The 15,268-nt window shown below is 39.6% G+C and overlaps 1 protein-coding gene across 5 annotated transcripts in view; it reads left to right on the top strand.

Annotated features, from left to right (window-relative positions):
* eps15l1a (epidermal growth factor receptor pathway substrate 15-like 1a) overlaps nucleotides 1–9,298 on the top strand; it is a 61,135-nt gene extending 51,837 nt beyond the window's left edge. For all 5 annotated transcript variants that reach the window (XM_086088410.1, XM_086088407.1, XM_086088408.1 and 2 more), the window contains 3 exons: nucleotides 2,732–2,896; nucleotides 3,640–3,656; nucleotides 5,213–9,298. In XM_086088410.1, coding sequence (XP_085944536.1) covers nucleotides 2,732–2,896; nucleotides 3,640–3,656; nucleotides 5,213–5,359 — 329 coding nt within the window. In that variant the 3' untranslated portion in view covers nucleotides 5,360–9,298. The remainder of the gene's footprint in view (nucleotides 1–2,731; nucleotides 2,897–3,639; nucleotides 3,657–5,212) is intronic.
* The last annotated feature ends 5,970 nt before the right edge of the window (nucleotides 9,299–15,268 follow it).

Here is a 15,268-nt window from a genome sequence, read left to right as displayed (position 1 = left end):
AAACGATGACGTCGTGGCGCATTTACATCAAGATAAGAGCATGTGCAGACTGGACGCAGACTGGACGCAGCCTGGCTACCTGTTTACATGATGCTCATTTGGATTGGCAAAAGGAATATTCCACCCCCGTGAGTCAGAATGAAATTCCGAAAAATTCTGATTCGGGCCTTTCATTTCATTCCGTTTGGTGATTTGGATTCATTCTAATTGGACTACATGGCTCCATGTAAACCTTGCTAGAGATACAGGCTTAAGCGGTGCTGTGTGCACTGTGCATGCGATTGAGGAGTGTATGTGCATTGCCGTTCAAGAAGGTTATTTTAAAGCTTTTTCTACATCATGCATGCTCCACCAATGCCCAAATGACTACAAAGTGCCCTGACTATTTTACTCCAACTGTGCCTATATCAGCTTGTATCTTCTCTTCAGTGTGGAGTGCTCGGGGCTAACGCATTACCGTTTCTTGGGTGGGGGAGGGGTTGAGTGGCGCAATGCACGAGCATAACACAGAGACTGCAGTTACGCTTTAGGCCAAAGGTGGCAGTCGCGAGTAAAACTGAACAACTCCACAATGATCCTTTAGATATGGTTGTTTTAGCCAAGATGCAACACACAAACACACATCCATCCATCCATTTTCCGAATCGTTTATCCTCACTATATATATGGGGCAATATATTTTTCCCAACTATATATTTAAGTTCACTGTTGAAGGCCAACATTACATTTTATTTTTTTTAATTCCCATAAATTCCCATTCATTATTATAAATTTCCCTTAATTCGCAATGAAAGTTTCCAACTTTGAAAATTCCCGGGATTTTGCATCCCTAATCGTGAGATTATTGGCAATAACCAGCCCCATTAATGAAATATACAATACGTGTCATTCTTTAATTCTCGGGTGCAACTGATTATGCTTTGAATACAATTGTTTTTAACTCTTTGACTGCCAAGCATTTTCAGAAAAGAGGATGTGTGGGTGCCAGCTAATTTAAGCATTTTGACTGATCTTTTCAAGGTCCACAGACAATTTTGTGTTTGGACTATGGAAACACAGATACTACCAAATGAAAGATTGAACTCTCATCTTTCATCAGAAAAAAAAAGTTTGTTTCTACCTTATTCCGTTCTTCAGTAATTAACATATTTTAATAGGTTAGTTTCACCCAAATGCTCTGTTTTGGACCAAAATACGGAGAAATCAAGCTTTTTGTGAAACAATATTATTTCATGCACTCTAGTGAATTTGACACCTTTTTTTTCCATGAATGATGCCACAAACATCTAAACAGTGCTTTACTTCTGTAAAACACTACCACCAACAATGAAAAAGTGTTTTTTGATAGCAAAATACGTTTATTTACATTCAACAGTGTAACAATTTGACAAAACAATTTGGCAAACTATTTACAAATGTGTGCAACTGTGGTACTATTTACAATTGTGTGGATGTTTCAACTACACAGTTTTTCTTTTTGTGAGGTATATTGTGTAAAACTCCCCTGCGTGCAAGGGGACGCAGCAGGATTTGCACCACAGATTAGTTTCACTGCCCCTTCGCGTGCACTTTCTTGCCGGCCTTTTTTTCCGGGGAGTAGCAGGTATATACTGCAGTGTGTGTTTGGCCATGTTGTCATCAAGTTTTCTCTCAGGATCATGATACGGTGACCTGGTGTTACGTCTGGCTTCCTCATGTCCTTCAGTTCCTATACCGGGTGGTAAGAGATGTTCTGATCCATCTTATCCACTCCATTCATGGTGGCATCGTAGTCCAGAACCAGTGTCTTCTCCGTGATTAGACTGTACTCACTCCTCCGATGAATATGCATTGGACTCGGGGTACTCTTCATCGTCCGATTGAACGTCCGCCTGTGCAGAAGTGCTCGTTTAACGCCATTAGCATCGCTAGCCGGTGAGGCTTTACGACGTGATCGAAGCCGCCGCGTCAACGCTTCCAACTTCGGCGTTAACAGTTCAAACTTCGGCGTCAACCTCAGAGTCACCATCATCATCATCAATGTGCTCTTTAGCATTGGTCGATGCTTTTCGTCTTTGAAAAAAATGCTCAAGCGGGAGCTGCTTGCAACAGGTCGCCATTTTCGCTTCCTCAGCCATTCTCCCCTCAACACTCTCGCTCCGCCTCACGTCTTCTACTGACGCCTACCCGATCTTGTCCAAAGAGAGTCATCGCTGCCATCTAGTGCCCAAAAATAGTCATTATACTAACTCGACCTGCTTTCCTCCACACGTTTAAAACAAAAAAAACATAGTGAACGTCTTAACGTCTTTGGCGGCGCTCATTTGGATTTTACTAAACGTTATTAAACGTTTTTGCCGGTCAAAGAGTTAAAAATGCCTTTCAAGTAGAAATGTTGCAGTTTGCATCAGATAATGTTAATTATCACATGATCTGTTGTCAACAACAACACCAGTGTGCTGATGTGGCCACAAACCAAACCAGCTCCTCAACCAGGAAACCGTTGAGAGCGGTCACGCTGGTTTTTGAGGGTTTTCGTTGTTAGTCTTCTGCTCCTTCCGCTTTCAAGCAGATGTTCCACGCTTTGCCTCTACTCAACATAAGCGTGCATCATACAAAGAAGAGTTGTGATGCAAAAAGTTGAATGTTTTCGATTGCCCAACGAGGTCCTAATCTGAATCCCATCAATTTCTGAGAATTTGCGAGTAGTGAGCAGATGTGTAACCGAACGGTGACCACTCTGTGTCTGCAGGTAAGACGACGCCAGTGAATGTTTCCGGCCCAACGGACCCCCCCAAGCCGTGCGACCCCTTCCAGCCATTCGGCCGGGACACCGTGGACCCCTTTCAGAGTAAAAAAAGCTTGGGGGATCCCTTCAGTGGCAAGGACCCTTTCGCCCCACCGTCCTCGGCACCAAGTAAGACTCCCTTGGCTCTTGCAACCTTCATTTTGGATCCTTTTATTTGTTATGTGAATCCAGGAAATTCTTTAGACTAACTATAGAGCTACAGAACATCGTCGCTCTCAGGGGAAACCCTCATATTTCAAAAATGATTACTTTTCAGGATAAAAAAATAAAAATAATTAAAAGCCTGACAAAAGCCATTTTTCTTGAGTTATACGTAAATTGTTGTGCAAAAACATATTCAACACAAAATCATGTTCAATTGCTGGTTTAATGGGCTACATTGCTAATTTATTAAATGGTAGGACACGTAACAGTACCAGCAATCTACTGTTCGACAAAGTCTGCACTCATGCCAACCCACCGACTAGACAAAATACTATCTATCATTCACCCAAACACTTTTTCAAAGGTCTTACAGCCATGATAAAATATTGAGCTGATTAAGCTGGTTAAATGAATCTGCATGCACACCTTAGTGGCTGACCACTTCCTTCTGCAATCCATTTTAAACAAAACAAGCTTAGTCAAATCTATCTAATCAATATATTTTCACTCATTGTCTTAAAACTTTCAACCTTTTAAACTTTCAACTTTCAAAAGTAACAGACCACATTGGGACAGTATACTATACTGATTTGTGGAAAAAATGTGAAATTGATCACATTTGGACATAAGGGGTTTCCACCCGATAGCTACAATTTGATGCATTGAGTTGATATATTTCTAATGTGTGTTCTCTCACCCTTGTTCAGGACCTGACAAAGTCAAGGTAAGTTTGACTTTTTTATCAAGCTTTAAAAACAATAATTGCCATGTTATTTTAGCAACACATCCGTTGTCGCTTTCGTTTACACTATTTTAGGACTGACAGACAGAGGTGGGTATTCCGTCAGTCAGTCAGGCGTCAATAAAACAGGTGTCCATCAGTGACAGACTGTCAGACACTCTCAACGGAATGCCCACCTCTGCTATTCTTCAGTAATCAAATAAGCAAATGCATCATTATACCATCACTGCATTCAGTAGTAGAATAACCAAACACAATATAACATTTCATATTCAGCATAAACTGGTGTGACAACACACATAAGCATACACGTATATTTAGTCATTTCTTTGACAAAATTAAACATAATTTACTGCGTGTGACTTCTAAGCCAGTAGTAGAAACCCAAAATAAAGTCCATCACAAGACAATCAATCTCTCTCTGTCCCTTGAGTCTCAGCAGAGAATCTCACACATATGTATTCAATGCAGTAGTCTTAATTTCGCCAACGAAAACTAAACACACTTTTTTCACCGGACTAAAACTAGACTAAACTAAAACACTCAGTAATAAACAATAACTGGGACTAAATCTGTATGCATTTCCGTCAACTAATGATGACGAGAAGAAAATGTACAGTACTTCACTTAATCAAAACTGAACTAAAATCTATGGACATTTTTGTTCATGAACAAAGACGAGATGAAAATTATAGGATTTTGTAAAATTGTGTCTCTGCTAATCTGTCAAAAAAGCTAATTATAGTTATAACGTAGCATTAATCCAACTATAACGTTCCAACAACAATGTTCATCTGACCACTAACTAATGCTGGTTAACTTACTAGCTAGTAGCATGAAGCAATAGTAGCTACTTATTGATATACTGTCATTGTGTGTCAAGTTGTTTTTCCATCAAAAAGATGAGAAAATCTTATGTGAAATAGTTTTAGATCCGAAATGTTCAACATTATCTGCTGACAAAAAATATGCAGGGGTGAAATGATTGTCCTGACTAAAACGTTGACAGTTTTTGTTCACTAAAACTAAATGAATAAAATTGTTTTCTTGACTAAAAATGGACTAAATAAAAACGGGATGAGGTTGACTATGTTAAAAACTAACAAGCGTGATTGAAACTGGACTAAAACTGACACTAAATTTAAAAATGGCTGATAAAATTAACACTTCAAACACGCGAGACACGCAGCACGTGTTTCCAACAGTTTTCAGCAAAACCTACTTGACCCGGCCCGGGGTTAGTGATGATAACACTGACGGATAAAAACACACTATTTTCAGTGCATAGTCCACCATTTTTCTTTTGTTTCTCATCATTTGTCCTTCGTCAGCAAAACGGACGTCTGTCGGTGATGGACTGACGGACAGTCTTATCAGTCCCCACCTCTGGCCAAATGTGGCTAAATGATTCCAACTCTCCACACAACATGAAGCGGGGGAAAAGCTGTGTGAATGCCGAACGGCGTCGCGTTACACTCTAACATATTGGCACAAGCTTGCATTAAACATGCGGTCGTGTGTGCGTGTGTGTGTGTCAGTTTAACAACGAGGCCCAGCAGCTGGAGTGGGCCAAGCGGGAGAGCGAGCGGGCCGAGCGGGAGCGCCTGAAGCGTCTCCGGCAGCAAGAACAGGAAGACCTGGAGCTCGCCATCGCCCTCAGCAAGGCCGAGATGTCCAACGCGTGACCAGTCTCCCACTCACCACCAAGATGACTCTTGAATATCCTCTTAACACACACACACACACATGATTGACACCTCCAGGATGAACAAAAAACGCAACCCACCTCTGAGTCTTGCGTTGAGCCAAGGCAACTTTGTCTCATAAGGGAGCGTGAATGGGATTAGATGCTCTTCATCATCCTCATCATTAATGATTCACTGTGATGAAGGACAAACTGGCAAACCTCCACTAATTTTTTTTCTGTTGTTGTCCAAACGTGCCACTTCTGGACAACAAAATGGAGGACGGACATTCCGGATGTTGGCGACGTTAGCTTGCGGTTTTTACCCTGTCGTTCTTCCTTTTTGGTTTCTATTTCCAGCGTGGTACATTTGGATGTATTATTTCTAATGAGGGCCAGCATAATTTTGGGCTTAGACTTCCAATTTGCTCTTCCTCGGCATGGCGTCCGCCGACATCCAAAAAACATGCATGTTAGATTAATTGAAGACTCTAAATTACCCATCAGTGGTAATGTGAGTGTGAATGGTCGTTAGTCCTGTCCCAATGTCAGCTGGAATAGGCTCAATGTCAGACGAGACTGGATTAATTCCCGAGGGTCCCATCTTGATGCAACTGCACAACAATGAAGGACATTTTGGAGAGTTAGCGGTTAGCAACATTAAGTCAAGTCAAATTTATTTATATGGCCGTCACAAAAAAAAAGTCTCAAACTACATCACACACCCCCAGGGGAAAAATATTAAATAAGCTCTTGGTTTTTGCCCTGTTGTTGGTCTGCTTCATTGAAGACTCTAAATTCCCCATTGGCATGATTGTTGGTCCAAATTGTGCCCTGTGATTGGTTGGTGCCAAACTCAGCTGGGTTAGGATCCAAATGGATGGATTTCCACTAACAGACAAAACTGAGTAGCGCTAAAGCAGTATTAGCTCCTTATTACATAATATAATTTTTATGACTTCATTAGGGAATTGTTTTTGTTATTTTTTAAAACACAATATTTTAAGTTTATGATTTAGAGTTGTTTTAAACTACAGCTGACAATCTTGTTTGATGTCTTAAACTACAGCTGATGATATTGTCGCTAGGCAGAACAGGATGTCTGTACAAACTGGAAATATGGAACCACTCAATAACTTTTTTGTTGTTTAGTACTTGAAGCAGCGACTGAATGGACGTGACCGAACACACACTGCTAACTTTTTTAGTCATTCATTTCCACTATATGAAACCTGGCGTGCTTGTTTATTCTTGATGACGGGAAGGTTTACATTGTGCTCCCTCACAGATCAAAAATAACTTGGAAAAAAAATGGAAACGTGTGTTGGAATGCTGTGATTATGGTGCCAGGTGGAGACTACTAGAACAATGGTCCCCAACTACCGGCCGCGGACCGGTCCCGGGCCATGGGCCACTTTGGACTTTCATTTGTGTTATTTATAATTTCTTTGCATGTGAAAGATTTGTTTTTTTAAACTCACAGTATTTCCGGTTAATTGATTAGCTGAGGCTTAAATATATTTTATTTTGAAAAGTGATTGGATTCTCTCTGTTTATGATGGACTCTTGACGCATGTCAAGATGCTAATTACAGCTACAGGTGAGTCCCACGCATGATGGAGCGCTCTGCGGCGAGCGGCTCTTAATTTAGCGTTATGCTACATTCAGCGTGGGTTACTCATGGACTTTAGATTTGTACTGTGGTGCCTTGTTATGTCGGCACTGCTAATATAGTTACATAAAAATGTGGCTTCACATTTATTGTTATATCTACAAAATACCCCAGTTTTTGTGTTGCTCGTATCATTCATAAGATTTAGGATAGTAACCTCACCATATTAAAGAGTTGTATGTTTATTAATCAGCCGCCGAACAGCCAAGCACTCCCCCCCTCACAGAAATGGTCAATATTTATATCCATCCAGGACTATAAGGAAAGATGACAACTGTACAACAAGATAAATGCTTCATTTTTATTTCCCCAAAGCAAAAGTTCCTGCTAATGTGAAGTCTTTAAAGACTGGTCACCTTTTGAGTTTCTATGTGGGCGCCTCTTCCATCGCTTTTCAAATGAGAAAGGGGTCACTTCCTGCCGTTTTCAGGTTTACAGTACACACGATGACCATTTGCTGGTTTGTTTGAAGTTGTGTAGCTAAGCTAATGTACTAACGCTCGCAACACTAGCAAGATGATAATTATCTTGACTGAATTGATAAAACAAATGCTGCTCATTGAAACTGGCGGTTCACACACAAACTAGCTTTACTCATGTTAGCTTGTTTGTGTCTTCCCGCCTGGACTGCTAACTTTTTTTTTAATACACTCTCAACAAGCTAGCATGCTAACATACTAAGTCTTTGCATTTTAACAGCTAAGACATCAAACACATTTTCTGAAGTATGTTAGTGAGTTTCTTTCCTTTCTTCCATTTTTTAGATGGCTGTTTCATTTCAATTTTACTAATGGATTCGTGAACTTCACCACATATTGCTAAGATATGATCTGGTTAGTCACTAGCCGTCAGCTAACAAGATGCTTATGCGCATCTTTTAATGCGCCATGTAGCTGTAATCTCTTAGCCTAGCCTAGTTTGTTGTTAGTTTACTGTGAAACCTCAGCCGTGCGCCATGTACTGCTTTTTGAGCGGCAACCATTTGTACCGTTCATGCTGTATTTGTCTCCCTTGTGCAATGGATGTTTTATTTTTATGTCATGGGTGTTTTTCATATGTTCATCAGTTTGATGCACAAGAAAGAATTTTAAAGTGTTATGGGTATGTTTTTAACCCTGATTTCCTGATGTGTACATTCAATTTTCTTTTTCTTTTGCTGAGCTTTCTTGATCCAGATACTGTGTATACTTACACATCTCTTGTATGGAAAAAAGAAAGAAAAAGAAAACAGAGTGTTACACTAACAATCGAGTAGAAAATGATTGTCTTCTACTCCATTGGACATTTGTGTTGAAAGAAAGAAAAGAAAAGACTTCTACCTGACACGCATCTCCTCTTTGCTTTGGATGCATACTTACACGTACACAAACTAATATATTACAATTTTCCTACAAAGTATTAGAAGATATCATAAGACATTTAACATATTGTTGAACCCTCATATAGTTTTTGTTTTATTTTTAAATCATAATTCCAAAATGTTTGTTTGGTGTCAATGGAATATATATTACCAAAAGATGGCAGTGGCAGCATAATTCTTTGGAGATTGGGGCCTTGGTCAAGGTGGAAGGAGTTACTTATCTTTGGAACTATTTATAATTGTTAACACAAGTCCTTCTGGCAAATGTCAGTTAGAAAAAGCTTACTGAACAGCTGAACGTAATTTGGGATTAATTAGGTGTTTTAGATGGTCACAACTCACAGGTCCACATTTAGCATCAGTTGAGAGGGTGTGCAAACATTTGCAACCTGATTATTTATATTAGTTACCCTCTTGATTTTGTTTATTGTGCACCTCCACCTCAAAGTTCTGAGGTTTATGGGTTCAAATTTGGGCTCCGGCCTGTCTCCATGGCAGGGGGTATCAAACTCATATTAGCTCAGGGACTACATGGATGAAAATTAATTAGCAATAGCAGGGCTCAACTGTAAATATATTGTTCCAAAAAATAACACAAATGCAAATAGAACACGGCAACACTTTGCACGTATGAGTTCCGGGCGTGTTATATCTACCTGTTTTGCACCTTGTTCCCAGAATGCATTGTGTGACGCAGTTGATGAAGTTATAGGATGTTAATCCATGTATGGTACCAGTAGTGTGTAGTATTCAGCATGTTTATATTTGATTTATGTTGGTCTTTTAATTATTATTATTTATTCATCAACAAACCGTAACTTTAGATTGTGTGTAAAATAATGACATCCAGGTCAATTCCGTGTACAAGTTGCATTGCTCAGCTGATTGCTTATGAAATTATGAATTGAGATGTTTGGTCCGACATTACTTCTTTTTCCCCCCCTTTTTTTTTTACTTTACAACAGTGGTGTCTAAACTCGGTCCTCGAGGGCCGGAGTCCTGCAGGTTTTGGATGTTTCCCTGTTCCAAGATGGATCCTGTTCATTGGAACAGGTGCGTTGGAGCCTCCAACAGGATCGTTATCAGGCTTATGCCGAGCTGTGTTGGAGAAGAGAAACATCCAAAACCTGCAGGACTCCGGCCCTCAAGCACCGAGGACACCACTGCTTTACAAGATTATCTTGCTTTTCGGATTGAACTGATTGTACGTTTGACACCCCTGCTCCATGGAGTTTACTTGTTCTCCACGTACCTGTGGGTTTTCTCTGGGGTCCGCCCACATTCTATTATCCACTATTCCACAGCTTGGGTTAACACTGGTCTATTATTTTTTAAATCACTAAAACCTGAATTAGCACCTATAGTTCAACTAAAATAATATGTAAATTATTGTAGAAAATGCTTAAAAGTGACAAATTTGTAATTGGGTACGAGATAACTGTACATCACAATTTTTAATATAAAAACAGATGAATTTTAATATTCTGCAATTACTGTAATTTCACTCATGGTCTATTTGCTTGATAACCTTTGCCATTTGCCAAAACACACAAAAGCTGTTTTATTTATTGAAGTAAAGAGGACTGTCAACTTAAGATGTTTAATTTGAACTGTAGTCTGTTTTGCTCATAAAATAGGGCCAAGTTTAAAAAATTTAATAATCAATATTGAATAATCAATATCGAATTGATTTCCCCATTAATTCATTTTTTTTAAAATTAATTTTAAAGGCCTTTTTTTTAATCTTAGGGTTTTCTTGAAATTCGCTGTACATATGAATTTAAATGTAGTTTCTTACACTTATGAAAGACCTGACTTATTGCACTTTAAGACAATTCAGAATCATTTTAATTTATATTCATTTCCTTGCTGACGTCAATGTTTGTGTAACACTAACGTGATAACACGTACGGTGTTATTTCATTAATAAACAATCATTTAATCAGTTACTTTATCCGCAATATTTTATTTAAAATTTTATGTTTGTGGAGTTTTTATCATTTCATGATGTTCCATAATAAATCAATATCGATTGAATGGAAGTGAATCAAATCAAACTGAACTCTTGTGAATCGAAATTGAATTGATTGAGGAAATTCCCAGCCCTATCATAAAGTGTAATCGATTGTATCTTAGAAGACCGTCTAAAGGGTTAGGAATATATGCATTGTAGTTTGGCAAACTAGGGGCCACCATGAAGCTAGAAACGACCTTGGGTACGGTATTTGAAAGTATTTGAGGTACGCCACGGTCCCAGACAGTACTTTTTCCATGTCTGTGTGCTCCCTAGCCAGTAGGTGGCTGTCTCTTCCCATCCATTCATTTTCCGAAACGCTTGTTCCTCACAAAAGTCGTGGGGAGCTGTCTTCAGGCAGCCAATCACAGGACATACATAGACAAACAACCATTCACACACACAATCACACTTAAAGACAAATCATTCCCAAACTTAGTAGGCCTACACACCACGACCACACACCTCACCCTCAAAGAAGTTACCACTCATCTACGAGCAAAGATGAAGATGCTGAGGTTCTCTTTGGGAGTGACCAGGATGGATATAATTAGGAATGAGTACATCAGAGGGACAGCACATGTTATAGGCTTAAAGTCAGAGAGGCCAGACTGAGATGGTTTGGACATGTCCAGAGGAGAGATAGTGAGTATAATGGCAGGAGGGAGGATGCTGGGTTTCCGAATGCCAGGCAGGAGGTCTAGAGGAAAACCAAAGAGGAGGTTTATGGATGTAGTTAAAGAGGACATGACGGTAGTTGGTGTGAGAGCAGAGGATGCATAGGACAGGGTTAGATGGAGGCAACTGATTCGCTGTGGCGACCCCTGAAGGGAAAAGCCATAAAGTACAGTGTGTAGTGTCGTTTGCTATGAAGTCATTCTCGGAGTTGCTGCTATGTGTTTGTGTAGTGTGATGGTTGCCGTGCAGTTGTCTACTTGTTGCCATGTAGTTAATCAGTCTAGCAGTTGTTTGTCACTAGCTAGTTGTATAGCTGTCATATCGTTATATAGGGGAGAGTGGGGTAAATTGTGCCAAGGGGCAAGTAGTTCCACCCCTGTTATTTAGAAAACCATAGAAGTTGTGACCACATATTTTTGAAGAGACATCCACTTTGCTCATCCGGTAAAAAAAAAAAAGGGAGACACATGGCTTGAGAGGTAAGCATATATAAGTTCAAAAAACATGTATTTGCCCTCCAAAGTAAAAATTTCTATAATTAAGTTTTTTTTATGGCTGTGTTTGAACAATTATAGACAACTTTGAAAACAGTTCACACATGTTTTAGTGCTTTAGTAAGCTACATCACGAGACTATATGGTTAGCATGATGCTGCCTCAATACAGCTGGGGGATGCTTTTTTTTCTCCCAAAATGGTGGGCTTGGGGTAATTTGTGCCACTTCCCCTAAATTACAATTGTTTACTCTATATTTATTGCATTTTATTGTTATAAACTGTATTCTTACATTTGATCACTAAAAGTATGTACCATTCTTAATTTTTTACCAAAATGTATTATGCCACCAGATACAAAAGGAAGACAGACAGGGTTTCAACTCCTCAAAAGAGCAGAAGACCATATGTCAGTTTGGAAAGGAGATAAAAAGGAAAAAAAAAATAGGCTCAGGCTTTCCCTCCCGAGCACTCACCAAGTGACAAATCTGGTTGCTCTGTTCACTTGGGTTATGTGTCTCCAGAAGTTATTTAAAAAGAAAAAGAAAGCAAAAACAAGAATTGTGACTGACACACCTGAGAAAATGGAGTTGGAGAAGGCTCACGGAGAAAGAAGATAAAAGGGCTGAACAGGAAAACCAAAAGAGTGAAAGAAGAAAAGGCCTCTGAAATGTGCAAATCAAAGTTTTGTATTTAATTTGTCTTCCTTTCATATAGCATTATCGTTTGTGAAATCAAAATGATCTTTTTTTACTTCAGTTATCAATGACACAATTTACCCCACTGAATTCTGACTAATGGCACAACCTACAACGTTCTGGGGGCACGTTGTGCAACCAAGCCACTTTGTTTTTTTTTTTCAATGCTTTATTTCTCAAAAAGTGATTGCTCCCAGGGATGCACAACATCCTAAACTAGAAAAATTTCCGCGGTAGTAGTAGTAGTAGTAGTATTATTAGTAGTACTTGTAGTCATAATGGCCAAGATGGCCGCCGACCCGGGTGGGTGAGGGGAAGAGAGTCCTTGGCGTACTTAATTAATTGGCCAAGATGGCTGCCGCCCTGGGCGAGCGGAGTGGCGAGAATCCTGGGCGTACCTAATCAATTGGCCAAGATGGCCGCCGCCCCGGGTGGGCGCGGGGAAGAGAATCATTGGTGTACCTAATCAATTGGCCAAGCTTTTTTAAAAATGCATTTAAAAACATTTAAATGAGCTGAACAGTTTAAGATTTAAACGATTGGAATCGGTCAAGAAATGTGGAAGTTAACCATAATCAACATAAACTAAAAGTATCTTACTGTCGCTATAAGAAACATGCACATTCACGCACACACATTTGACTTTAACTTGTTGGACACATCACGCACACACATTCAACTGATTTGTATGAGAAACTCACACCTCGAACAAAAGCCTCTCACGACTTAACGGTTCAAGATGCAGATTCCTGGTCCCCTGCAGAAAAATGGCTCGTGGGACGTACTCTAATGGCTCGTTAGAACGGCAAGGGTTTGGGGAACGCGAGCATGTTCTCAGTTTTTTAATCGGATGAATTAGAGCAGGTTGAAAACTTTTGATTTGTAAAAAATGAAGAGAAAAAGTCGACGAAATTAACATGGAAAAGATAGCCCAAAAAGTCTGACTTCTCATCGCTTAAAGTGAAAATAAAGGTACTAAATGACACCTTAGCCAAATAAAAGTAGGTTTGTCAGAAACTAGACACTTGTGACTACAAAATGTGCGAATTTGATGTCTAGTGAGCAAAGATTGTGGCCATGGTGGCGAGTTGAAGTGAAACTTTTGGAAATAGATTTTTGTCTCTCATCACTCTGTTGCTAATTGCTTCACTCAAGCAGACGCAATACACACCAATGTTAAAAGGCTTTTTTTTCTCCATTTCGCTCACTGTCTTTGAACCAGCACAGAGGGGAGAGCTTACATTCCTTAAAAGATTTTTTGACACTGAGCTAAAGATGAGAAATTACGGGAAAATAATGCCGCAGCGAGTCAGACCGAGCCGCATCGTTCGATACCTCATTTGTGCCGGTGCGATCTACGGTACGGTCCGCATTCTTGCGGAAAAATTCGTGGAAAAAGAAAAATAGAAAAATTTCCACGGAAATTTTGAATAGGCCTGCTGACTCTTGCAAGGTGGAAAGACGCAATACTTGTAGCAATAGTAGTAGTACTAGGACTTTATTAGGACTTTTAGTAGTAGCATTTGTAATAGCTAAAAAAGCAGTATTTAAATAGCAGTCCATTCCATTTAATTAAAAACAATAATAATAATAAAGTTGAATTTTTTTTGAAAATGTATTTAAAAACATTTAAATGAGCTGAACAGTTTAAAATTTAAACCATTGAAATCGGTCAAGAAATGTGGAAGTTAACCATAATCAACATCAACTAAAAGTATCTTACTGCCCCTTTAAGAAACATGCACATTCACGCACACACATTTGATTTTAACTTGTTGGAGACGTCACGCACCCACATTCCATTGATATAGGATATGCACACCTCGAACAAAAGCCTCTCACGACTTAACGGTTGAAGATGCAGATTCCAGAAATGGCTCGTTAGAACGGCAAGGGTTTGGAAAACGCGAGCATGTTCTCAGTTTTTTAATCGGATGAAAAATGACCAAATGAGAGCAGGTTGAAAACTTATGATTTATCAAAAATGAAGAGCGAAAGGCGGCGAAATTAACATGGAAAGAGAGGCGAAATAGTCTGACTTCTCCTCGCTTAAAGTGAAAATAAAGGTACTAAATGACACCTTAGCCAAATAAGGTTTGTCAGAAACTAGACACGTGACTAAAAAATGTGTGAATTTGATGTCTAGTGAGCAAAGACTGTGGCCATGGTGACGAGTTGAAGTGAAACTTGGAAATAGATTTTTTGGCTCTCTTCACTTTGAGGCTAATTGCGCCACTCTAAAGGACGCAATACACACCAATGTTAAAAGGCTATTTGTCTCCCCTTCGCTCACTGTCTTTGAACCCGCACAGGGGGGAGAGTTTTCATTTCTTAATTTTTTTTTAAAAAATCGACACTGAGCTAAAGATGAGAAAAATTGCAACAAAATGAGCTAAAATTCATATCGGTCGGTTAACGTATGCGCGCGCAGCGTGTCTTGAAAAAAGGGGTGCTTGATCTGTAATTTGTTCCCTCCTTTCATTCCTAAGGGACTTTTTTTGGGAATAGCGTCGCCATGGTAACTGGGAATTCCTAGAAAAATAATAGCGCAGCGAGTCAGATCGAGCCGCATCGTTTGATACCTCATTTGTCCCGGTGCGATCTACGGTACAGGCCGCATTTTTGCGGAAAAATCGGTGGAAGATGATATAAAAAAAACAACAATAAACCCATTTTCCTAGGATAGTAATATGTGCCTGCGTTGCTTCGCAAGCAGTAGCTTTGCTATGCAGCAGGCCCATAATAAACCCGATTTTCTAGGATAGTAATATGTGCCTGCCTTGCTTCGCAAGCAGTAGCTCTGCTACTGCTTTGCTACGCAGCAGTCCCATAACTATAGGAACATATTTTAGTTGGAGGCATTTCTGTGTAAAAGACACTTTAAGTAAAAATTGGCACTACTTAACCCACTCTCCCATACTCATTAGCGTTTATGCTGTAGTTGCTACATCACCATGCGTCATATGCCCCATCAGGACGGTTCAGAGAGCTGCTG

Source organism: Leptonotus elevatus, chromosome 11, assembly GCF_054856555.1.
Source record: "Leptonotus elevatus isolate MCC_2025b chromosome 11, RoL_Lele_1.0, whole genome shotgun sequence".
In the NCBI taxonomy this organism is placed as follows: Eukaryota; Metazoa; Chordata; class Actinopteri; order Syngnathiformes; family Syngnathidae; genus Leptonotus; species Leptonotus elevatus.
Note: the sequence above shows the minus strand (reverse complement) of the source record. Positions and strands in the feature narration are given on the sequence as shown.